We start from the raw sequence: 27,544 nt of genomic DNA on the forward strand, positions 1-27,544 counted from the left end.
TATTCCGATTTGGGTCAATGACCACGTTTACATGCACACCATATTCCTGTATTATTCAGAATATCCTCAATATTCCGGTTGCACACAAGTCATGTAAGAACGCACCAAACCCGATTAAGGTCATATTCCAGTTGGAGAATATTCCAAATAAGACCCCAGGTATATGCCTGTTTTAACCAGAATATTGTGCCATGTAAACACCTTAATCGGAAAAAGCCCCGTACCGGAATATTCAGTTATGTCTGCGCATGCTTGATTCACAATCAATCCTGGGGCGTCTTTGTTGTTATGGTTACTGCAAGCGGGGAGAACGACATGGTGAAAAGCAGCAAGAGCCAGCAATTTTGGAGTGAGGAGAAGACTGCAGTCTGCCTTCAGCTAATGAAAGACTTAAATATCATCGAGTATATCGATGGGAGAAAACACCGAAATAGCGACAGCTTCTTCTTCTTCTTCTTCTTCTGTATTGTGTACATTTTGTGGCTACATTTATCAGTATCCTTCATCAACCTGAGCAGTTGAAATGCAACCAGCCAGATGACCAAGAGCTGCTCTGAGCTCTGGTTCTCTCACACTGCCTGTACCCTGCAGCTACATGATGCTGCACTGTGCACCACACACAGCCACCATCTGTCTCGTGAGCGCAGGACAGCCAAGGTTCAAGAAGTCAGTGTGTTCCTTTAAGTGGCAAAAGAAAGTATGCAAACCAGTAGCTAACAGTTTGGCCTGCATTTGCATCGAAATATTTAATTTCTACAAACTGTAGCTCCTGCCATCAGGAGTAAAAAAATCAAAGTTTGAGGGGTCAGCCCGTAAAACTGGTTTCATGCTTCCTTGAAAGCCAAGAACATGCACTTGATTTCTTTGGGGGGAAAAAATATATCTATATATCTATATCTATATCTGCACACACACACACACACACACACACACACACACATATACACTCCTGATCAAAAATTTAAGACCAGTTGATAAATTGCAAGAATTTACATTTTGCACTGTTGGATCTTAAGAAGGTTCTAAGTAGAGCTTCAAAATGCAAAAAGAAGAAATGGGAGTGGGACAAAAAAAAAAATATATATTGCAAACAACCGTTAAACTGAATAGGCTGTTCATCAACTGATCAAAAGTTTAAGACAACAGCCTTTAAAAGCCCAAATCTTCACAAAAATGTGGATTCAGTGTCATTTTCTGTCAGGTATCCACACTGTCATGACCTCCTGATGGCAAAGGCAAAAAAGCTTTCTTGGTAATCACCTCAAAAATTTGTTTCGGCATGCTTGATGCTAGTGTTTCCAGGAGGCTAGTGGGAATGCTGCTCCAAGTGGTGAAGATGGAGGAGATATGTGGAGATGTTGCAGGGGGCATCCCTCATGACTGAAGGCCATCGTCTGTGTGGTAATGACTGGGTTTTTCAACAGGACAACAATGCAGTTCACAATGCCCGCCTGACAAAGGACTTCTTCCAGAGAAATAACATCACTCTTTTGAACCATCCTGTGTGTTCCCCTGATCTAAATCCAGTTGAGAACATTTGGGGTTGGATGACAAGGGAAGTTTACAAAAATGGACACCAGTTCCAGACAGCGGATGCCCTCCGTGAGGCCATCTTCACCACTTGGAGCAACATTCCCACTAGCCTCCTGGAAACACTAGCATCAAGCATGCCGAAACGAATTTTTGAGGTGATTAACAAGAAGGTTTTTTTGCCTTTGCCATCAGGAGGTCATGACAGTGTGGATACCTGACAGAAAATGACACTGAATCCACATTTTTGCCAAGATTTGGGCTTTTGAAGGCAGCAGTCTTAAACTTTTGATCAGCTGATGAACAGCCTATTTCAGTTTAATGGTTGTTTGCAATAAATTGTTTACCCAATTTTTTTTTTTCTCACTCCCATTTCTTCTTTTTGCATTTTGAAGCTCTACTTAGAACCTTCTTAAGATCCAACAGTGCAAAATGTAAATTCTTGCAATTTTTCAACTGGTCTTAAAATTTTGATCAGGAGTGTATATAAAATTAGCAAAAAAGTGACAAGAAATTATCCAAAACAAAACAGAAAATTAACAAAACATTCATTTAAAAAACAAAACAAAACAAAAAATCAGAATCAGAAAATTTTGATTTTAATTTTTGATCCCTGAGGGGAAATTGGGTAAAACAAGAGAGCTATATTTATGTTGATTCAAATTATATATTTAAACATTATAGTACCACAAAAATTATCAAATAAAATGTAAAAAAAAAAAAAATTTTAAAAATTACCAGAAATCTACAAAAAAAGCAAAACAAAACAACAACAAAAAAAAAAAAACCCTCAAAAACTTAAAGTCAAAAGTGAATTGTGTCTAGAGGGTTAAATAAAACCTTTCAAAATAAAAACCTGGGTTCCAAACAGTTAACTAATCTTGCACGTGTGTGTAGAGGTGTGTTCATGTTATTTATCATGACTGGTGTTTTGTCGGGACGTTGTTGATGTTGCGTCAGCCTGCTGTCGAGGCGTGCCCTGCCCTCGCTGTGTGCTCACCTCTAAATCATACTCCAAACTATAACGTGTCAACACGATTTATGGTTTGGGTTGCATAATTGTCCTTGCAGTGGAAGTGCTACGTGTAAGAGATACAGTCGAGAGCGGCCCGAACCCAGGCCGCTCTGCGCTGAAGCTCTCTGTGTGCTTTATGGCCCAGAGAGAGCACCAGCGTCCGAGTTAGAGCAGTACACCACAAAGTCCTTCACATCAAACTGTCTACATGTCCAGCCTTATTAAAATGCCATGAAGGGACAATCAACACCTAACAAAATGCTGGGTTATTTCACTGACCTGCCTGCTGGCTCCAGGTTCATGGGGTTGACCTCACTCTGGGTTGGACATGCAGCCCAAAATGGAGGCTCAACTTCCTTCGCAGTCATTAGCAGCCATTTTTAGCCAGACGGTGACCTGAGCTGACTCTCTGCCCTCCTTCCTCCAACGTGTAACAGGAAGCAGCAAGATAGTTAAAGAGTAATTAATTCATTTTCACACTTTATGTGAAATGAAAAAATAACATTAGCTTGTTGATTTATTAACCTGAGCTCACACAAGATAACTGTTAGTGTCAGCTAGCAAGCGCGACCTATAAGTATAGCCATATATAACTGTAGTTTGCATTAGCTAGCACTAGTTTTTGCTAATAGTTAGTTAGTTAGTTAGTTAGTCAACAGTCCACAGGCGACCGTAGGCCCTAACCAACACCAAAACAACAGAACCAACGCTAAGCTCACTCTTCAGCGCTCTACTTGGCTTCCCGCTAAAAAAATAGTCAGGAACCAGAGCAGTGTAAACATCCTGTCTAGCTCTCTGCCAGCCGCAGGTACGCTGTCTCACCACGTCACTGTCACAGGTGCTGAGGTGACAGACAGGCAGCACACGTCATGTTCACTGACCTGCTGGAAATCTCAGTGACAGCACTAACAGTCTGTTTCTTACTTAACTATCTTTTAGCAAAGTGACACTCAGAGCAGTGAAACATTAACATGTCAGTCCATCAGCTAGCATCAGCTAACATGAACTATGTATAGTGTTTTCATTGCTATTCACAGGTATATATAGCTGTTTACAGTTCTAGATATTGATAGGCATTGTGCTAACAGCTAGCACAAGCTAACAGCTAGCACATGCTAACTGCTAGCATCTCTGCACTCCATCTGGTGTTCTCTGGGTGTCTGGACTGGAAACTGGAACCCTGTGTTCTAGACTTCAGACAGTCACAGACTTTTCCTCCAAATATTGAATATAATCCTTATAGTTATGTATGTTATGTACAGTTTGTCCAGTTACTTATATGTATAAAACTGGCTATAATTCCTAAATGGTTAATGCCACTGGTGCATTGTAAAAGAGGGAAACCTCAACTGTCTTCCGAGAATAAATAAAGGTTTCAATCAATCAATCAATATTTTTTTTTCAACCTATTAAATTAAAGCTGATCGTCTGCACTTCAATCACATCTTGATTATTCCATTTTAAAGCCACCAGTGGTGGTATACAAGGACAAAATTATGGATATTGTGTCACTGTCCAAATACTTATTGACCTAACTGTAATTCAGATGGGCAGGAGGACTTTTATACATTTTATATCGGAATGTATTGGAATGTTCAATTAAAAGTTCAACTGACTTCTTAATACAAGGATACAAGGAAGTTTATTGGTCATTATACAACAGGTTGTATAATGAAATTAAAATGCAGAAGTTGATCAAAATTTAAGTGACACTGATACCGGAACTCCAGATTTGTGGAGCTGCTTTTCCACCATGACAGGGAAAAGACTTGCCAATGCAGTGAAGATGCTCCAATTCAACATCAGTATGATAGTGGCCTGCTGGCAGCAGCATCCCCACGAGACTGCTAAGGCCCATGTCAGCTGAACCCTGGTGCACACACCAACACGTCATAAACACACATCTGGTCAGTGTGAGGCCATGTAAGGTATTTCCTGCAGGCGGCTGCTGACATCACCAGCCAGCCCACATGGATGTGCACATGTCCCGTCTGGTAGACATGAAGTTGTGCATCATGTGAGTGGCAGCGTCTGACCAGCGCTGTCCTGTGCCGGCCCAGTCACTGTCCCTCAGGAAGCACCGCAATAATAAGTCACTAATCACACACAGGGTCAGGGCTGTGAAAAGGGACCAAGGCAGTAGAGTGACTAGAAACTACATGGTTGATGTGATGTTTCCTCTCAGCTGTAAAAGGCTGAGGACAGAGCTCAAAGTGGATTCTGTCAGATGGAAAAACAGTGTTTTTCTCGGCTGATCGCGCGATGACCGCGATGAGCCACATGTTTGGCCAGTTTCTGATGCTTATACGGGAAAATACAAAATCTGTGCTGATGACTTAGAGTGTAGCAAAGAACAATTTTTCAGTCATAACATGCTGAAGTAATTAAGCTCTGATCTAAAAATAAGACAAATATAAGACAAATATTCAGTTACTAAATTAGAAAATAGAAAAGTCATTGGTTACTTGAGCAGGAACCCATGGATAGACTGTTTTTTTTTATTTTTAAGTATTTCTTTTGTCTTTTTTCAGGTGATTTTTTGTGCATGTTTTCTGGTACTTTTATTTGACATATAATTCAGTAACTGTGTGGTACTGTTAAGATAATTTATTAATTTTTACATAAATTTTACATTAAATGAATTACATTTTTACACCAAATGTTTGGGGATAATTGGAGGTAATTATATCGCAATGTTTGTGTAATTTAATTTGAACTACTACTTAAAGTTTTCTCATAATTTATTGCCAATTTTTCAATCAGAAAAGAAACTACTTTTTTTTCTTACTGTTATCGTTACTGTTATCGAGCTAGTAAACTAGCTCGGGTTTCAAAAGGTTACGCACAGAGGAGGCTAAACTCTCACCTCCACTGGTCACATGACAAACCTCAAATATAATTCCAACTGGAAGCAGCTCACTTTAGTAGACAACTACACACTGCCTCGGGCTGATCAGTAACAAGTATCCTCAAAGCAAAATTAGATTTGTGGTTTAATTGCTGTGACTTTCAACTTTCAACCTTTAATGATAGCGCCCCCATCAGGCCGAGTGGTGTAATGTTTTTAAACACTGGACTGCAAAGCCAAACTGCATGAAGTCAATCCGTGTCTGATTTCATCGGCAAAAAATGATTTACACATGGTTTTTTTTTTTTTTTTCATGACACTATCTAATTTTGGGAAGAATATGGCCATCGTGTCTATATCATCAGTATATAATTTAGAGGGAATATGTAGCCCAGAACGTCCAGAGTTGTCTTGCTATTACTAATTAAATATTTGAACTGTTTTCTCAGAGAAATCTGGAAGGACCTCAGCAACCTCAGTACAATCTTAAAACTTGAACTTTCTTTTTTGTTTGGTGCTTCGATTTTTTTTCTCCAAATTTTTATTGTTACTTTTTTTTAAACACGCGCTCTTAAATTATATATATTTTTTCTTTTTCTTCCTTTCAAGTTTCATTTCCCTTTTTTCTGTTACAGCTGAATCCTATTACCCTTGCTGCTGCAGCCACCTAAATTGCCCACAGGGATCAATAGAGTGCCATATTGTCTAATGTGGAATGGAAAATTCTTGGTGTAAGAGGAAATTATTGAGAGAAACAAAACCATTTTGGTCTCATCATACGACCAGTGTTTGTTTCAAATAAATCCCTCGATCCAAAACAACAACGAAACCTTCATTTTCCCCCACAGATAGCAGCATTCAGCTGGTGAAGTCAACATGGGTGAATGTCTGCAATAAAAAAGTGAGTAAAAAGAGACTTCGATTTAAGCAGCAGGTCTCAGAGATGCAGCTGAACATGTTTCCTAAACCTCAACACAACCAAGCCTTCCCCTGTTTCACATAAAACATCATGAAACTTTATTGATCTCTGTGAAATGATGTGGTTTCAGCTGCAGTGGAAACAGGAAGAAGCGGGAGACTTGAGTGCTAACACCAAAAACAGAATTTAAAAGGATTAAAGTAATACTAGCAAACACTAGAAACGATGAAACCAAATAACAAAGTGAGCTCATTAAAGGCATGAGTTGTTTACATGTTAGTAACAGACTGAGTCACTTAATAGGGATAAATACCCATGGAATAAATACAACTTTTCTAGAGGGGAATAAGAACATGTGCTTATGCCTAAGGACATATTGTTCTATCTCTATTTTCAGAATGTCTTCACTACCATGATTTGTAAATATGTTCATTTTGTTACTATTTGTTATCATTTTGAAAAATTATTTTATTTTTATTGTGTTTTTGATTTGATGAACCTTTGCTTTTTACTGCTGCTGTAATAATCTCATTTCCCTACATGGATCAATTTATTTGGATCAATTCATCTAATTGTTGTACATAGTATATAAAGGTACCCATTAAAAACATGTATAAATATATATATAATAAATAGTATAGAATGATATAGCAGTATATACACACACACATATTAACATTAACAATTATGTCATGTGTTTAAATATGCCCAAAGGAAAAGTGTTATTTTATGAGTAAATATATGTATAAATGAGTAAATCTAGCTGAGTCTAAGTGTGTGTTAACAGACAAAATAGAAAACAATTTATATGCATATTTGACGAGCAGCTTGCTGTGTTTGCCAGCTGAGGCATTTGAGAGAAAAACTTGGAGTGTAAATAAAGCAGGAGTGACCGGCTGTTGCCTACCTGGCCTGGCCTAGTTTCCCCCCCGGCCGGCGCTCTGGGCCACTCCAACAACAAAAACAATGACAGAGGGCTGGCTTGGAGAGCTGGGAAAGCCGGCACCCTTTCAATATTTCCAGGGTTTCTAAGAAATAGAGGATATAAACCTGGAGTTCACAGCTTTCCCAGAAACTCATAGGACTGGCGTGAGGACATTGGATCAAATCACGTGCAAGACTTGACCGGAGCTCAAACAGTGTGTGTTTGCATCTTTGTATACTTTCATGGAAAGGAACACAAAAATATTAACAGTACAGCCTGCATGAATCTTCAAATAAGAAAAGAAGAGGCAATAAGAGGTCATTTCTTCTTAGCTTGATTTTATTTGCACTTTATCACATTTCAACAAGTAAAAAAATAATAAAAGAAAAAAAAACAAAACAAAACATCCAATCAATTGTACCAAAGTTGTGACTGGTTTAAACAGGCTTTATCAGATAAATATGTGCATAAAAAATCCACAAGGCACCAACAGCTGGACGATTTTGAAAGGACTGGAAATCCCATCAGACCACCTTAAAAACTTTGACACAAACAGAAAGCTGACCTTGGTACTGGCTGTTGAGGAATTAATGAAATATAGTGAGAGGAGCTATTGTTGCCGTGTTGGCCGTGTGGGTTGTTGATTGCTTCCAGGCACAATGGGCTGTTGATGGCGCTTTACAGCGAATCAAGTAAGTCCGTTATATATCTGTGTGAACTTTTATTTCACTGGAATTCCAGGAAAATGTGAAAACCACTCAGTGAGCCAGACACCCAGTCAATTGAAGCTCGAGATACACACATCAGATACAAGTTAATGCATGTCCAGGGGAACAAATGATGAGCGGATTAGCCACAGGATGATCTGAAATAAAAACCAATCAGCAATACACACGCTATGTCCTCTATCAAAATATTAAAAACTCCTGTCACGCTCACAACCAGTATAATCCTGATGTTCCAACTGTAATTAGGGCCACAAGGTTTAAAAGCACTACATGTAGCTCATTAAAAAGTCATGGAGTTCAAAAATGATTAATTTGGAGAGAGAAATATAAATATAGCTGAGAGAGCTGTCTGTAAGAATGCTGGCAGGCATGAGCTTCTGCATCATATGACACCACTCACAAGCATCTAGGCCAATCAGTGTTAATTATAAGCATTTCAAAAATTCTAATTTTAACCATGTGGTGCCCCAAATTGGCAGATTTGCGCCAAATGTTGCTCATGCTCTCCACTGTGTCATGTCAACTTAGCAAACCAGGTTTGGAGGAAATGGGCCAGTGATGCCATGGCCTGATTATGTTTCACGTAGTTTTGTCCCAGTCAGACAACCGGCCGATGACATCTACACTTCGGTTCCATTTTTAACGATCGTAAATAGCAAAAAATTGCCTTAGTGACCAATGGTTGACACCAGTGGTGCAAGAGGCAAAACTGTCCATCTCAGCGAGGAGCATAACAAACATGTGCAATGTTCTGTATCAAATTTGATGCCTCCTGATAGGATTTTGTTCTAAAATTTTTGGTGGACGTACGGCTCACCGAGGACTTGATCCTGATGAAATTTCATGTCGGTATGTTCTTAAAATGTTTTAATCGCTGCTGCAATTTAATTGGCTTGTGGTGATCATGTGGTTTGAAGCTGCGACTCCTCACTAACTGAGCATCAAGGAGCTGCAGTGAAGATGTTTTCTACAAAGTTTATCTGTTTATTAACTTTAGTGTCCCTGAAGGAAATTTGCCTTGGACACACTGTCTGCTGTATCAAATATACCATTCAGCAGCAACCAGCTCTCCATTCAGTCGCATCTTAGGCACGCAGACGCTCGCAGACACACATACACACACACTCACAGAGTTCATACAGCAACACAAGTAACACAGAAATACAGTGCAAAAGAACAAATCAAACCGATTCAATTCAAACCTTTGTCTCATAATGTGAAAACTTTAACTCCAAGGACTGTCTGACTATTTTATCCAGTAATATTTGGAGAGATTGGTAATGCACATGTATGGCTGCTGAGTGAGCATCACTTTTCCTTTCAGGGAAAGTTTCTATCTGGTAGTCTGGAGGAGAAATATAAAAGCATCAGCATTGGTTTTCACATTTGCTGTTTCAGCAGTTCAAGAGAGTCGTTTGTGTCTCATCAGCTCTGAAATTAAACTGCTGCTATTAGAAAAGTTGGACTGATTTACCAGTATCAAATCAACAAAGCTGATCTGGTGTGATATGCAATGAATCAGAGTCCATGATCAGCCAGAGGCCAGGAGCAGCCAGTCAGATTCAGGTTGTTACCTTGTAAAGTCAGAAAAATATCATGTGACCATCTCGTATTTACCAGGTGTTTGTGTTCGGGTGGTAATGGGTCACTGACATTTATAATGGCCATGTCCACTGGGAGGTCAAGAAGCACCAAGGGCATTATCCACTTAAAGGGACAGTTCACACATTTTGAAAAATGTGATATTATTTCCCTCTCCCCTAGCTGTTGTGTAGGACAGTAGTGGTGCTGTCTTCCTCTCATTGTTACTGAGTGCTGGCTGGATGCTCCAAATGCTAACTGTTGCAAACTGTCAATAAGTGAGACAATGTTAAGATGAGAAAAAATAAAGCTTTGCTGGCTTTTAGTCCTCTCTTTTTTGCACTTTACACACAACAATAACAGGACAGAAGGAGGATGGGAAGTTTGCAGGCTTACAAATCCATGGCAGATCTGGAATGTTAGGAATAGTGGTGGGTACATTTCTCTGAAGCTGCTGGAAGGCGCTGCAAAGGATGGGAAAGCTATCTGTCAGTGGAAGACCTCCTCCAGGATAGAGGGGTGGATGTCTGCAGCCTGGAGGCTCTGGAGGAGCTGCTGCACTGTGGCTTCCTTCCCAAGAGACCGCCGCCATTGGATGAGGCCAGCCAGGACCTGCCCGTGGGTGCTGAGGGAATGATCGGCTCGACAGCGAAACAACGCCTCCGCAGACAGTCCCAAGTCCAGGAGAACTGACTCCCATTCGGGACCGAGGCGGGAGGCTAGCCGGGACAGCTCCCGGTCGGACGGAACCTTCTGGAGGACTGCTTCAGGAATGTGCCAGTCATCTGCAGAGAGAAGATGAGAAACATAAGAGGTAGGAAGCCATGGGCGTTTGGTGACAGTCCAGGCTGAGCAGGCCACAGACACACTGAACCGTTCAGATTTACATTAGCATACATTTACAATTTGATTTCTTCAGCATTTCCAGAATTGGAGTTACCACCAAAACGGTACTGATCGTCTCTGGCACCTTTTTTGTCTTTTTTGCAGCTGCCAGCAAATGGTTTTGATGCGTATCTGTTCAAATCAACATGATAAGTTTGCAAATATTTGATGGCCAAGTGTGCTGGGTAAACAAGCAGCTTACGTAACAAAAACACCACCAATTTACTATGAATGAGATTTTCAAATAAACCTGTTAGAAATAGTAAAGTGGCAAAGTTTCATTCAATTTAGGGCAGCAAAAATACCCACACTACTAATGTTCTGCCAAATCCTTTTTTTTTTAATTTCATTTTATTGTCAGGCAGTTTAAACAACCCGACCTTCAAAATGTAAGTGTGGGCTCATTTCTCAAAATTTGATCATTGTCAGTTAAATGTTGATGACTTTGTTAGCTGCAGAAGCAGAACATTATAAGGCGGGTGTATCACCCAAAAATTCAAATTTGAGAATGGAGGGATTATTTTCATTATATGTAGTTAAATCTTTAGTGCCCCTTGAATGATTTTCAAAATGGTTTGTTGCAATGTAAAATGTGGGAGAATTGTAACAAAGGGGATAAACATTCAACATTCAAAATCACTGTTACGGTCCTTTAAGCAAGTGGTTTTCCAACTTTTTGCAACAGGCTCAACCCAGCTCCATCAGTGTGTGAAACAACAACCTGATACTGAGAATATTTTGTTCTTTCTGTTTTTGCTTCTTTTTCTCTTCTTTCTCCTTGTTTTCAGCTGTATCACTGCGACATATCAATCACTAATCCATTTTCAGCTTTTTTTTTTTTTTGTCTTGGTTTCCTTGGTTCCTTGGTTGAACAAATGTCCTCACTTGACAACCGCGGCAGCAGATTTAAACCACAAACACAAACATTTGACACCTTCGGGAAACCTGGAGGGAAAACTGAATATAAAATGTGCTTTAGCAAACTCACATTTCCATTTTTTTACTGAACTTATTATAGCATAGGCTAATTATTATGGGAATTATGCATGACTCATATTTTGAATTAACATTTTTAAAAAAAATCTCATGTACCCCCAGCAGCACTCCAATGTACCACTAGGGGTACATGTTCCCCCATTTGAGTCCATGCACTAATTTCAGCGTGCATGGACTGGATGGGACAGTAAAACTCTCCATTGAGACAAACTGATGAAATCCTTTTCCATGGATTAGCAGCAAGAATGGAAACAAGAGTGAATGTGCAACACATGCAACCATGTATACATGAACATCCACTAGAGTGCAGGGCGGGATGCATATTTTGGTCCGAGCCCAACCTGAGACGGGAGTGCAGTAACCAAGCCTGACCCGAACCCGACAGGCATTCTTTTTTTTGTGTCTGAACCCGACCCGAGCCTGAGATTTCACTTGTCCTCCATTGCTAGGTTACATTTACCAACTGAAATAGCCTACGTGTTGCCTTCAGTGTCGTCACGTAAACTCCAGCACCACACAGGAAGTTACCGTGAACAGACAGTAGGTCTGTCATTTTTCACTAAAATAACACCAATGTGACCGAACCCGACCTGAACCCAAACATAATTTCTAAAATTTTGTCTGACCCTGGCCTGACCTGTCGGGACCCATGGGCTTGGGTTGGGTATCCACATTCAAGTATCCACAGGTACACGCCTTCATACACACATAACCACACATACACTTGACCTCCATGGCAAATTTCAGTACCCAAGAGTGAAAACAGTAGCCATCAAAGGATGGGGAAATTTTTGTGGACCGCCCCATAGAGAGAAAGGAACCTTCAACATGCAGGTAGACCATGCTGCCTGACCGATACTTAATATTTACTAAGAGCGCAACACTGGCCTGAAATATTGGCAAGCTGATATATCGGGCTAATACTAACTCTAGGTACTTTAAAGTGGATCAGGGGGTTGTGAAATTTTGTATCCATTCATTGGTCAGAAGCATCAACAAAAAAATACTATCAGTTCTTTCACTGTCAACAGTTTGATGTTGCAATCTTTCAGTGTTGCTTACACTCATTCTGTTTGTTTTCTTTCAGGTCTCTGTGACACAGAGGAAATGTGTGTTTATGTCTCTGTGCAGGAGACTGGAAAGTGCAAAAAGGTTTTTCACCGCACATAACCTTCGCATGTGTTTATCTAATAAAGTCTATCCTGTATGTGTATGGTCCCACTTGACAGGCCGTGCAGCCATGAGAGTTGCCATTCTTTACAACTCGGTGACCTGCTGGTTGTGTAACAGCTGCGAGCGTGCAGGCAAGGAACTATTCACCGTTGTTCCAGGAAATAAGCTTTATAGCTGCCTGCAGACACCCAGCATCAAGTCACCCTCACAGAGGCAACGGAGGAGAGCAGCGGCCACGGTGAAGATAGAAAATAGGCCAAAGGGCAGACGCTGTGAAAAGATGGAGATGATATAAAGGGATCTTTCATTTCCTGACTGTGTTTCTGCTTTGCTTATTTTTCCTGTTTCAAGAACTTTTCCCTGCTCTGCTTTTCCTTGAGAGAGCTCAAAGTCTGAACAAACTCACCTAACTCGCAATTTAGAGCTGAGTAGCTGAGTCTGACTTGAGTGCACACTAGTTATGCCTGTGCATCACACTGGGAAAAAATGTCACAAAGAATGGGTTTAAAAAGAAAGAAAAAAAAACACTTAACCATTATTGATAGAAAAAACCCTCCTCCCAAGTCTGCACACTTTCTTCTTTTTTTCCCTCTCTGATACAGAGAAAATACAACATTTAAACAGATGTTTGGACTCTCTGTAACAGATTTTAAAACATCTTTTCAACTTGACTCGGCACCACAGGAAAGGTAAATAGGAAAAAAATCCTTTCATCCAGTCACAATGAAAATTTCTCCATGAAAGAGAGAAATATGCAAGAGTTTTCTGTATTAAGACTTCTTTTGTCATCGGCACATTCAAATTAGCAAATATTTCATAAGAATTGGCCCATGTTGCATATCAGAACATCATTTTACCCTCGGTGGCGAGGCAAAAAGAATTGTCCTTTTTCATTCTGATGAATAAATACTTCATTTATCTCATTTATAGAGGGAGCTGTAAAAAACATTTTCACCAAGTAACAATTATTATTATTATTTTTAATGAACAGTGTACAAAATGTATACGGCGAAGAAAGCCTCTATAAAAAAAAAAAGCAGCAGGTCAAATTTGGTGGGCAGGTTAAGTTGTGTTTTGCATACAGGGACTAAGTCATGTTACATTAACTGATAATTTTTTACATTTATTTATTGCCTCTCTTTAAAACGTTTACCCACAGTGCAAGAAAATGCTGTTTACTGCCAGTTGTGCATCACAGTTTAAAGGATCATACCAGTGATTTTGAATGTTTGGCCTCTATACTTCAATTCCTCCACATGGCAACATGGCGACGTTTTTTGCAAATCAGGTGGGGCTACGAAAGATTTCATAACATATTATCAATACAACATGTAATCCATTTTCAAATATGAATTTCTGGTTGAAACATCCACCTTAAAATGTTGTGCATCTGTTGCTAACAAAGTCATCACATTCATAAACCACACAAATGATAACTGGCTGTGTAAAACGCTTGCCCGGGGACTATTTTCCTTGGTGGAGGGAGCATTTCATTCCGCCCAAATTCAAGTCCTGAAAACACAACAGTGCTGCTGCTTTTAGGAAAACTCATGTGGAGGACTCTATTCCAGTGATGGAATACTGGTGTGAAGAAAGTTTGAAGCCTCTGAAAGTTTATTTTCATATTGTAGTGGAATGAAAGGAAACCAACGCCTGGATAAAAGGTATAAAAATGATATGGGAGTTCTAAAATATGACTGCTTGCTTCGGGAAAAGATTAGCAGAAATTAGGAGAATGAAGTCTACATTTTGTAGATTTTATGCTTAGTATGGAAAATAACTGGCATGGTCCTTTAAATAATGATTCAAAAACAAAACAAAAAACAGCTGGCTCCATGGATCACAACAAGTGACTGTGTGAGTGGGTTTGAGGAGAGACCTTGTGGAAGCTGATCTTTAGCCTTGGGTAACTGGGTACACACTAGTTAATCTGAGGTGAATGGCTCTGAGTGATGTGTGATATTTGAGTTCAGCTGTATCATATGAGCTAGTGCATGGCCAAAGTGGAGCAGAGTGTGTTCAGCGGATACTAAAGCACCGAGGAACATGACCTGGACAGCTTGTATTTTCCTTCCTGGCCTTCTTGCTTGGCAACTGGTGGATCTACTTTTTCTGTAGGCCCTATCATTACGCAATAACTTCATGCAATGATGTGAGGTCACATGATGGTGAAATATCCTCATTAGTTGCTCCATGCTCCGCTGACTGCCAATCTCTCAACTCACTTCATGGTGCAGCAAAAACACAACCAAAATACCTTTTTAGCACGTTAACCAATATAAAAATCAGATTATGCCAAAAAGAAAAAACAAGCCCTGGTACCCTTTTTGGTGTAATTACATTTTTTGAGAATACTGTCCAGTAAGAAAAGAGATATTTAATTTCCTCAAAATGGATACTGGAATTTACATTGCCATAATGTGCTTTATTGGTTTTTGTTTATGTGCTAAAAGTGTTATTTTGGGAGTGGTTTTGCTTTTGATCAGCAGCCTGGGGAAGCATGGGGCAGCTAATGAAGATACACTATATTGCCAAAAGTATTCAGTCAGCTATCCAAATCATTGAATTCAGGTGTTCCAATCACTTCCATGGCCACAGGTGTATAAAATCAAGCACCTGGGCATGCAGACTACTTCTACAAACATTTGTGAAAGGATGGGTTGCTCTCGTGGTACTGTGATAGGATGCCACCTGTGCAATAAGTCCAGTCGTGAAATTTCCTCACAACTAAATATTCCACAATCAACTGTTAGTGGTACTATATCAAAGTGGAAGTGATTGGGAACAACAGCAACTCAGCCACGAAGTGGAAGGCCACGTAAAATCACAGAGCAGGGTCAGCGCGCATAGTGCGCAGAGGTCGCCAACTTTCTGCAGTCAGTAGCTACAGACCTCCAAACTTGATGTGATCTTCAGATTAGCTCAAGAACAGTGTGTAGAGAGCTTCATGGAATGGGTTTCCATGGCCGAGCAGCTGCATCCAAGCCTTACATCACCAAGTACAATGCAAAGTGTCGGATGCAATGGTGTAAAGCAACGCCGCCACTGGACTCTAGAGCAGTGGAGACGTGTTCTCTGGAGTGACGAATTACGCTTCACGTCTGGCAATCTGATGGGCGAGTCTGGGTTTGGCGGTTGCCAGGAGAACAGTACTTGTCTGACTGCATTGTGCCAAGTGTAAAGTTTGGTGGAGGGGGGATTATGGTGTGGGCTTGTTTTTCGGGAGCTGGGCTTGGCCCCTTAGTTCCAGTGAAAGGAACTCTTAAAGCTTCAGCATACCAAGACATTTTGGACAATTTCATGCTCCCAACTTTGTGGGAACAGTTTGGAGCGGGCCCCTTCCTGTTCCAACATGACTGAGCACCAGTGCACAAAGCAAGGTCCAGAAAGACATGGATGAGCCAGCTTGGTGTGGAAGAACTTGACTGGCCTGCACAGTCCTGACCTCAACCCGACAGAACACCTTTGGGATGAATTAGAACGGAGACTGTGAGCCAGGCCTTCTCGTCCAACATCAGTGTTTGACCTCACAAATGCACTTCTGGAAGAATGGTCTAAAATTCCCATAAACACACTCCTAAACCTTGTGGAAAGCCTTCCTAGAAGAGTTGAAGCTGTTATAGCAGCAAAGGGTGGGCAGACATCATATTACTATGGTTTTACGAATGGGATGTCACTCACGTTCATATGCGTGAAGGCAGATGAGCGAATACTTTTGGCAATATAGTGTATTTCCCCACCATGTGACCTCATATCACATCCAGGGAACTATTCAACCCAGCGTTCTGCTTTAAGAAACCTGGTGGTTGTTGCTGCTTTGGGTCTCCACTCAGCTGCACAGTCCTGGCCACGCAAACGTCCTAACAGCAGGGAAGGAGCTGACTGACTAACAGACTTTTCCACCTGACTAGAATTCATTTGTGAAAAAACTGCACATTTAAGGAAAAATATGAATGTATTTAAATGTATTGAGTAAAAGTATCAGCAGCTGCAATGCAAAAATATTGGCATGAGTATGGACTTTGAAAAACTACTACCAAACGGTCAAACTGTAGTGTGTGGAGGAGCAGGGACACTGTGAGCATTTGGTTTGTTACGCCAGGATATGAACAACAAAGGGGCCTGTCACCTTTGGACAGTATACGGGAGACATGCCTGCTGACTCTGAACCAAAACTCACGTCATCAAAACCCTCCGCTCTGTGTTCTATGGCTGGACTCTTCGCTTCGGCAAATAACAGTTGTAACAAGTGGATCAAAACTGTTTGCGATAAAAGGTTGTGCCAGGCGAGATTTGCATGAGGTCACCTCCCACCCCCGCTCTGTCACCTATTTTCAGCCTCCCCTCTGTAAGGCATCAACAAAACAAGGCAAAAGCCAACTGTGAAGCTGGATTTTCATTCATGTATATTGTATCAGCAGTTGCTGTGTTAAAGTAATAGTACATGGTTTTTTCTGACGTCTAAACGTCTCCAGAATAGCTGGAAGACTATTAGTTGGTGCGTTAGAAGTGAGTTTCTTTTTGCTCTCCAGATGAAAGCATCAAATATGAACAGCATTAACTCATGCTAGAGCACAATAACAGCTTAACCAAAACTAATAAATCCTTGAAAGACTCTTTTCATCCATTCCCAACATTCAGAAAATTCAATTTATTCAATTCAGATGAGATGATGGAAATACCTCTAAATGGCATTTTGGGTTTTATGACATTTCGAGAGTTTGTGCAAAAATCTGCTTGACAGTTGGATGGAAAGAAGGCTAATGACACAGGCAAAGTACGCACAACACCCACTGACAGTATAAGCACATGGAGAAATACACACACTCTAAGTAACCACTAGTAGCCACCTTCTTGTTAGCGGCAGTTAAGCACCACGTGAAGGCAAATTTGTGTGTTGGTGTTTGGTACGATTTCAGCCTCTTAACAACAAAATTCCCTTCATTTCTTTTTTATTTTTTTATTTATTTATTTTTTAGATATATTTATAGTAATCATATTTATCTATCTCTCTATATTTTTTGGGGTAATTTTCAAGTAATATTTTTTTCTTGTCCTTCGCTAATGATCTTTCCCCATAATTTTGAAAGAAATCAAGTAATTTGGGTAATATTCTTGTTTTTTGTGTGCTAATTGTTTGTTTTGTTTTCTATTTTTTTGCTGATTTGCTAGTTGCCTTTAACCCTCATGTGAAATCTGATGTCAATCCAGCATCACCGATCTGCCATTTAAATATATATTTTTCATAATTATGAAGATTGTTTTCTTGTAATTAAAACATGTAACCTTCAGGCAGAAATCAAGTGAATTTGCACAGGTTTCAAAAGGTTAAAACAACATGTCCACCATTGGTAATATGACATAATAGTACCTGAACTCAAAGCTACATGCAAACACGAGAGGATTTCAAAGTTCACCGACACAAATGTGCACCTGTATCCTCCTGTTGTGCTTTTGGATTTGCTCTCCATGAGAGGCGTTGTCCCAGCAGACTGTCTTCTCATTGGACAAATCCACCCCCTTATGCCACAGAAAGAAAGGCTTGACGTGGCAACTGCACATGACTGAGGTGAGGCTCTGTGCCACTGAGTCAGGAGTATGACATAACATGATCTCCGGTTCATGCCGAAAAAAATGTTTGGTGCACTCAATCATAGAAGTAAGAGCATTGCTGACATTTGGTGCAATGTAGAGCCGAGCTTTCCCTCTTCTTAGAAAAACTCTCCACTTCTGGCAAAATATGCACGTTTTCTATAAACTTCTACTTTATGAGTATAAAGAGAGCGGGTGGTCCACCTCTGTTATGTCTTTCCCTTTCGTGGAAATGAGTAGGAAAACATGTCGTGTACATTTTCACACAGAAGGGTGAACACAATGTCTAACACTTCATAAGCAGACAAACACACACACACCCAATAAACACACCCTGTAAAACCAGGCTCGGACTGGTCTGCTTTTACGTAAACAAAAAATAATCAAATCTTAATGGAAAGTCTTTTTTTGCCATTTAAAGTTGGATTTCAAGAAAAACAGAAATGGAAAAATGCAAACACTCAGAAGTACAATGCTGTACTGCATGGAATAAAGGTGATGGTTTGGTGGGGTGAGCTGAATCTGAGCACAAAAGTTCACTGAATTAAGAAAAATAAAATTCATCAGCTCAAGACTTTTTATACAGTAGCCATTTTTACACGTGCACAAAAAACAGGATCGATATGTACTTACAGAAACACTGAATTTTGGTAGAGGTTGGGCTGTATGGTTACTTGGACATGACACGAGTCCACATGGTGGTAAAATCTCCTCATTAGTTGCTCTGTGCTCACCTGGGCTGCTAATTCAGTTTCTATAGAGCGGCAAAGCAGCTCTTAAAATAACATTTTTACTGCATAAACAAATGCAAACAAAACAGATAATGTAAATATAAAAAACAAGAAGTTCCGGTACCATTTTTTGTGTGTTTTGTGTGTAAATACAATTATCTGTGAAAGTACTATCAGGTTGTTTCTTCTGTAGTGTAGTTTTTCTGTAGATGCAACCTGCCGGATCTACTTTCCAATTCAATTCAAATAGGAAAATAACAAGAACAGAGCTTTTTTTTTTTTTTTTTTTTAATAAAAAAAAAAAAAATGGGTACCAGGTCTTTCTGTCTTTAGAATATTGGAATAATCCCCTTTGTTCACACTGGGTTATGTGCTAAAAGTGTTCATTTGAGAGCTGCTTTGCCGCTCTATAGAACTGAATGGAGAGACGCAAACACAGAATACAACCCAACACTCTACCAAAGTTCAATTCTGCTTTAAGGCAGTAACAGGAATTAAAGCATAACTCAGGTAAATACCACACTCTGATGATTATTCTAGTGTAATTACAACAGCATATGGAGAACCCCCATTTTGCTGGCATTAACACAGACCAGTCAGAACATGGACACACCTTAACTGTAAGTGTCATCAAGCTGCTCATGTGTAGGCGATGACGTAGTCTGCCTTGTCTGCCTATTCACAGTAACAAGACGGAACATGTAAAGCAAGATTATTAGCGGAAAGGTCACTTGGTAGAATCATGTGAACAGTTTTACTGCACTATTATCTTTGGTACTGGGCTGGCAGTAGTTGCAATATTGTGCACACGTAAACATGGCCAGTGTATACGTTATGGCTTAACCAAACCTTTTTAACAGGCAGCTTCATAATGCCAAATTTGTGGTGTACAATAGAGACTCACTGTTACATGCTTACATATGTGGAGTGAGGGAGTGAACACAGCTTTGACCTGTTTAGATGAAAAATCGCTTAATTCCTTGTTTGACTCCCAGGGAAGAGTGAGAGACATCTGACTCCCTTGGCTTTTCAGAGAAAAGCACAGCTTGGGGAAAAAAAGATGCTAGAGCTTTGTTGACTACTCTGTCCACAAAGCATGTCTTGTAAAAAAAAAAAAAAAAAGAATGTCAAGTTAAACGGTTTAAAGTGTCTCCAAAATGGACCACACACACACACACAAAAAAAAAGCCACATCAGGTGTTCAGGATGAATATGGATCTTGAGCATGTGATTGGTCCACTGCCAGTGTCTCTCTGGGCCTGTGTTAGCTTCTGCAGCTCTAATAGGGAGAGGCTGCTCCTGCCAAGATTCCTGGAAAGCAGGAGGCAGGCAATAAAAGAAGGGGGGAGTCTGGCCCGGGCGCTGCTCGCCAGGAAAACAAGAACACAGCCCTGCCTGCTCCGTCATGAATTTATGGTCTGTAATCGGTATGGCATGTCTCCAATACCCCGTTCTCTGCAGCAAGGGAAGGGCCACATTCTCCAGCCCTGTTTCCCAACAATACCAGGAAAGGACCGAAGAAAGGGGCTTAGTCTATACTCCATCTGATAACAATGGCTCTTCGGGCCATGCCAGTGGTACTTAAGTTTTATATTGCCATGGTAAACTTACGCAAGTCTCACACAAGTTACTGATTGCTGGGAGAAGCTACACAAAGTCAGGCACAGAAGAGAAGATAAAAGAGCCACTGGCTAAGGCGCAAACTGCGTTTGATTTTAGGAAGAGAATTTATTACAGGCTGATTTCATTAAATTTCATTGAAATTCATGTTTTATTTGGAACTGGTTTGAAAAAAAAGTTCATCAAATGGTGACACAACCGTGTAGCTCAGCACATCAAAGAATAGCAAGAGTGTGATGCCAGATTCCTCTATCACACCATGAAGTAATAAAACTATGAAATAATAAACCCTCTACACCCTTCAAAAGAATAGTGCTGTCTTCAAAAAATGGTAGACTACCTCCAGCAACTTTTACAACAGGTCACGCATATGTGGAATAACATAATCAATACACCACATTCGTAGTCAGTCAATAGTTGCCATGTTCTCCACAATTCCACATGACATCAGATTCCTGATAGCTGCAGTAAGAGACTGATATGGTCAAATATGCTTGGCGACTCCCCTGGGCTGCTAATCCACAATACTGCATTTACATCTTGTTTAAAGATGCTTACTGTGTTTTTTCTCAAACAGAGTTAATAATGGGAGGCAAATGCTGAGGTGAATTTTTTTGTCCCAAAATAGGAAAGATCACTTAAATATAGAGCCTCTTAAGTAAAACTGGCTTTATTTGGAAAGATGACAAAAAGGGTAGTGTTACTTCCATCTGCCTGGAAACAGTTAACTAACGTTATTATTTCCCTCCTCAGAACCTGAAAAGCGTATTATCTTTGCTGGCCAAGAGCCGATGCATAGTTGTAGCACTGAAAAGCCATGGATTAAAAACATCTTATAATGTGAGATATTATTTGTGTCTTCAAACAGAATTCACATGTAAATCTTATGACATAAAGATGATTATATAAATATCTCTGCAAATAAACAACTGTGTCTCAAAGCAAGAACTGTAGTGGCTGAGATGTGGGATGAGCAGGAGCAAGGCGATGCCTGGAGCTCCTCCACTCGGAATGAAGTGCAGAGTGGCTTCGTGAATTCACAGATTGCACAACTAGGACGTGTTGCAGGGACATACTGACAACTTGTAGTTTCCCTGACAGATGGGACACAAGGACGACGAGGCCTCACTAACAGTGCATGGTGACAATGCAAGGTATGTTGTGGACTGCAAACTATATATTAGGATCGAACAATGTGGCAAAAAAAAAAAAAATCATACTGTCATTAATTTGACAGACATTGCAAATACATTATGAGTCACAATTTAGTAGGAATGATAATTTTTGCATTAGAATTTTCACTGAAAAAGATATTAAAATAGCAAACATGGAAAAAAATTGGAGCCAAGGTTGTCTCTGTAGCTTCATAAGAGTTTACTAATGACAGTGTTTTGTGGCACATTTTCCCCAAAACATTTGCAGCAATTGGCCAAATTAAGATTTTGATATTTCGATTAATTGTTCAGCTCTACTGTACAGATTTTGAGCATTTTACAGCTGCATGTGTGTGGGGCATTTGGTTTAGTTGTCATGGCAGCAGTCACTTCCCATCTGCAAGCTCATCTCATCTCATCACATCACACTTCTCTCCCCCCTGAATCATGTGCTCTCTCACATATGTTCCTGCTATACTCACTTTAAAATGCTCTTATCTTTAAATAGAAAAATCCCATCTACTCTAATGCCAGCTCTTAATTCTTTTCCAAGCACTTAAAGCTTATTCTCCTGTTGCACTGGTTGCAAGTTGCCCTGGTTGAGTGCTTCAGCAAAATGCCTGTATTGTTTTAAAAAATAAATAAATAAATAAATAAATAAATAAATAAATAAAAATCATATTATGGTCTGTTTTGCCATATGGACCTCTGAGTGACTTACAAGATTAACAGTGTTGGAGAGTCAAATGGAGACAATCATCTTGAGATATTTACAGTTGGGATATACGGAGAGGGTTGCCTACTATTTAAACTCATAATTTTACAATGACATAGCAATAATAATAAGGCATAAAACCAAAAAATTGCTTTTTTAAGCTGAAATTTGCAAATGCCCTCGCTGTCATGTAACCATGTACATAGGCTATTATAAATACAACCATAAAAAACAATTGCCATACAAAATTATAAACAGCAACAACAACAACAAAATCTCCACCCTTAACTCACTGTAAATCAGAATGAACTGCATGACACTGAACAGTCCGCTCAGCTGGGAAAAGAAGCATATATATCAAAATATTGCTCCTCATTCTCACTCAGAAATACTTTATGGAACTATCTGAACCCCCTCACCCCAAGAAATCTTAGACATGGAAAGTGCAATTGAGACTGCACGCTTTCTTTTAGTGTTTACAATATTCCTTTGTGTGAAGCTCTTAAATCTGGTATGAAGAAAAATGAATAAAAAGCCTCCCTGAAGGAGCTGGCTTTATTTGTGGCTACTGTGCCAAAGTTTTAATTTGCGGAACGCTGAGGAAACACAACATCCCGCTGTACTGAACAGACTCAGGACAGGGAGTCTTCATCCACTCCCGGCTGAAGCACAATCTGTCAGCAGAGCGGAGAAGCAGGGACAAGGGAAAAATGGGCCTCACCAATGCTAAATTACTAATCAAAACAATTAAGACTATTCCTGGAGCACATGAAAACATATGAACAAGCATCTCTCTCTCTCTCTCTCTCTCTCTCTCTCTCTCTCTCTCTCTCTCTCTCTCTCTCTCTCTCTCTCTCTCTCTCTCTCTCTCTCTCCTCTCTCTCTCTCTCTCTCTCTCTCTCTCTCTCTCTCTCTCTCTCTCTCTCTCTCTCTCTCTCTCTCTCTCTCTCTCTCTCTCAGCTTTAGCTGGTTACTGGAGAACTCCAACACACTCCATCCCATTCTCTCCTGGGTTCAATAAGAAAAGCCAGTCATGGTATTTTTACATAAGCAAAACATTCAAATGCAACTGAGAAAACCATTAAGGAGCAATTATTTGCCTCAAATGCAGTGTTCATGCTTTGCCTAAATTTGGCACTGTGATTCAGAAGCATCACTAATTTCCAGCTGCTACATGGACTTGTTTCAATTATCTAAAACAACAATGACATCAGGTTTTGATGTCAGTCCCTCAAAAAAGGGCTTCTTTCCTTCGTTCAGCAATCAAATCCATGGTAGATTTCTCCACTGACTAGACTAAATAGACCAGAATGCAACCGCCAAGACATGTTGTGGTGGGCACAATCACAGAGATGGCCAAATTCTCTAGCCAGCCACAACTTTAAATGACTATATGGTACACTAACTTTATATGGAAGCCATGAGTTTACGCAGGTTTTCTTTGGGCGTGGCTGAAAGGCATTCTAGGAAATGTAGGAAATCACTGACTGAAGTGCATGAGGCCAGTTGAGGGAATGTGGGCACAAGTAAACAAGTAAATGACAACACTTCATTCCAAAACAAATCCTGGAATGTGTTTAGCACCACTGATCAACAAATATGTAACAGTATGAGAGCAAGGGGGAGTTTATTTATACATGATGTTTTACTGCACTGGTACCATCTCCTGAAGTGAAGGTTTTAAATCTGATGGCTCCCTGAAACTCTATGCACACATTTTTCCCCACTGTCATGCCAGTGTGCATGTGCTCAGGCCTGTGGTGCAGAAGAGCAATGAATGGGCGATGGCTGTCTGATTTTCAGCAGGATGATGTGTTAGGAAATTGGGATGGTTACAGTGAAATGCCATTTTGACAGCATCTTGCTTACATAATTGGATGTGTGTCCAGTGTAAACAGGATGTTGGGGTGGGGCATAACATGGAGAGAGGGATTGGACTATGTTGTGAACTGATGGGGTTATCAGTGTCCTTTCAGGGACACAAGGGCAGTTTTAACTAGTGGGAAGTTTAATTTACACCATAAACTAATTATTTGACCTTCACAAACTATTTCTCTGGTAGTAAAATTAATGGGGTTTTGGTATATGAATGGGATACATTCCATTTTTGGAGTGTATCATGACATGGAAAATTAGTGTTAAGATAATCTTATTTTGGTTATGGCTGGAAGTTCTATATGCTTTGACTAATGGTTTATGATTTGGTAAATCCACTCTTTATATGTTTATGTAAATTAGAGACTATAACACACTATACAGCGTGTCTGTGGGGATTAAGATCGGGCGGAGTGATATGACGTACATGAGTTAAGGCTAATGTACTTGAACCAATATGTCACTCAGTACGTGTCAGGAAAATATCTCCAGTATTTGTGTCTGAGGAACTCGCTCGTTTTTTATGAGGTCACTGAAGTATCATAAGAATGCCTGAAATGGATTAGGCTCCGTGTTTTCCCCTGAAAGCCTCACCTTTCGAGGCCAGTCCCGCTGCTCGCTGTGCCTGGAGCTCCTGCAGTATTTTGTCCCTCAGCCAGCTAAACTCCTCCAGCGACCTGAGAAACGCGTCGAAGGCGAGCGGACCGCGGCTCGGCAGGATATCCAGCAGCCTCAGCGTTTTCTTTTTGTTGCTTATCTGCGACTCAATCTCCTCAACCTGACTCTCCGTTAAAACGCTCTCCTGGTACAGGAATGGAAGCACCGTGTCGCTGACTAGCAGCTGGTTTGACAGCTCCACTCTGTGTTTCCTGAGGATTTCTCTGTGTCGTGGCTCCATGTTAGCTGCACACAGACTGCTAACTAGGAGTCTGCTGTCTCGTAAAACCATATCGCCTCATAACTCAACAGAGTGACTCAGTTAGTTCATGGAAACTAGTTGTGGAGCAACAACTAATCCAGTTTCGGTGGTTTTGCTCAATAATATTTGGTCCGACTGGAAACGTGCCAGCGGAACCAATGTTATGATTAAAAAAACGAGGTTAACGCTCGTCTAGTACGGTATGATGATCAAGCCAAACGCGCTGAAGAGGTCGACGTGTTTGTCAAAATAAAACACAATTTATGACGGCCTGGGAAGAACTGCTCAATTTGGCTTCCATGCAGTGCACCAGGCTGCACTTATACCAAGGAAATGACTGTTGTTTCCAAAATCCTCTTGTAGAAAAATACACCGTTAACAAGCACTGTGAACCAATTACAAAAAAATATATATTTTTAAAATTATAATTATTTTAAGTGTCGCGTGGTGGATCATCTGTGGCGAATTTACCAGAAAACCCTGCAAATTCATGAGATGTTAAGTTATGTGCTCCCGCGTTATTTTTAACCCTTTGAAGGCTGAGTAAATTTTCTTTATTTTTCCCCAAAACAAAGGAAAAAAGGCGATGAGTAAATTAGCAAGACATGACCAGAAAATTAGCCAGAAATTAGTTTAAAAAAGCACTTTAGAATTACTTTAACTCTATATTTAAAGTAAAAGAAACCTACCCCAAATTACAAAAATAAAATTGCTGTTACTATAAATTGCCCCATAAATAAGCAATTGAATAAGTAAATACACAAAAAATAATAATAAAAATAAATAAACTGAATTTAGCTTAAAAGGTTAAATACAACCTTTCAAAATAACAATCCGCCCACTGACCTCTGGTCCTCAAAGGGTTAAGGTGTCATGGAAGTGATTTGAGAGTTTGATTTATCATACTCAATACAACAGAGATCTGCACACATTGAGGCAAGAATTGCCCTTATTGTGAAGTGCGTTTTGCACTACTCCATTTTTAACCATATATTGCCAAAAATACATAAGTTCAGAGGAGGTAGCATAGTTGGGCATGTGATCCTATTTTAAAACATTATACCTAAATTAGATGACACACATGTGAGAATGTGTAGAAATCTGAAGCAGACAGTCTGTGGTGCTGTGGAAGGAGGGCATCCACATGTACTTAAGGGAAATCAGGGACAAACCCAGGCCCACCCAGAAAATACCATCAGGAAAAAAGGCATGTCACAAATTTGCAGGAAATGACAAAAAATTACAAAGAAACCAGTAAAATAAATAAATTATATATATATATATATATATATATATATATATATATATATATATATATATATATATATATATATAATTTCTTGAGAAATATAATTTGATATTCAAAATTAAATTACTATAAATCACAAAATCACTGGAAACAAATGGAAAAACAAGAAAATTATCAAAAATATATCTGTCTAAAGATGTTCATAGAGGTCTTTTATCAAAATTGCCAGGACCCCATAAGATATGATATAGTGCCATATGATACAGGGAGACACAACCAATATCAGAGTAAGAGTGGAATGAGAAATACATCTGCTTAGCCTCTGTAGGGCATGTATGGCAAAATATTTATAAAAGCAAAACAACTGACAGCGGATTCTCCCTCCTGATTGCTTTTTTGACCCAAAAAGATGTAGACTAGGCCTCCAGCCATGCAAATGAAAGGAAGGGTGTGGTCCTTGTTTTCATCAAGGAACTGCCTGTGAAGTAGTGCCAACAGAACTAGTTCAGCTAGTTGACCACACTGCTAAATAATACAGTGCAGTACAGCAATACAGCGTCAGCACTACCAAAGAATAAACCAAGGACATTTTCACACCTGTAGCTGTTTTCTGTAGTTCAAATCGGTTGCTGCTTTGTCGCATTGTACATTTGGTTCAGTTTGATTTCACATGGGAAAGAATTCAGATGAAACAAAATGTATCAACAAAATGTGGGCTGTGTGCCAAGTGGGAGCTGTCAGCCTGCTCACCGGTCAGGGTCACACAGATACCACCAGCTTGAAAATCACAGAAAGGAAATGTCTGTTTCAAGGTTTACTTTCTCACTTTATCATACAATTCGGCCAATCCAGTGTCCAACATGGGCATGGAGCGCCATCAGCAGCTTTGACATTTCTTCATTATTACACTGCTGTTTTGGGCTAGGCTCTGTACCAATATTTTGCCTTGTTGCTACATGTCAACAGGATTCCCTGACAATTGCTGGTTTCACACCTGATATTACTGAACAGATACAGTAGGATTATGAAAACCATCTTCCAGTAATCTTTGAAATGCTTCAGCCTGTCACCAAATACCCTCATAAACTT

The 27,544-nt window shown here is 39.9% G+C and overlaps 1 protein-coding gene across 1 annotated transcript; it reads right to left on the minus strand.

Moving 5' to 3' along the window:
• Positions 1-7,564: 7,564 nt before the first annotated feature.
• Positions 7,565-25,464, minus strand: cradd (CARD and death domain containing adaptor protein). The gene is made up of 2 exons (XM_030046265.1): positions 24,882-25,464; positions 7,565-10,331 (listed from the first exon to the last, which is right to left on the minus strand). Exons 1-2 carry the CDS (start codon positions 25,234-25,236, stop codon positions 10,036-10,038), a joined length of 651 nt encoding a protein of 216 aa, XP_029902125.1. The 5' UTR covers positions 25,237-25,464; the 3' UTR covers positions 7,565-10,035.
• Positions 25,465-27,544: the final 2,080 nt, after the last annotated feature.

Source organism: Myripristis murdjan, chromosome 23 (genome assembly GCF_902150065.1).
Source record: "Myripristis murdjan chromosome 23, fMyrMur1.1, whole genome shotgun sequence".
Classification (NCBI taxonomy): domain Eukaryota; kingdom Metazoa; phylum Chordata; class Actinopteri; order Holocentriformes; family Holocentridae; genus Myripristis; species Myripristis murdjan.

What these genes read in the sequence shown, in the direction of transcription:
- cradd (XM_030046265.1), bottom strand. Translation starts at nt 25,236, where the DNA reads ATGGTTTTACGAGACAGCAGACTCCTAGTTAGCAGTCTGTGTGCAGCT. An exon ending in AGCGGGACTGGCCTCGAAAG is followed by an intron (nt 10,332 to 24,881) that starts GTGAGGCTTTCA and finishes TTCTCTCTGCAG; the next exon opens with ATGACTGGCACATTCCTGAA.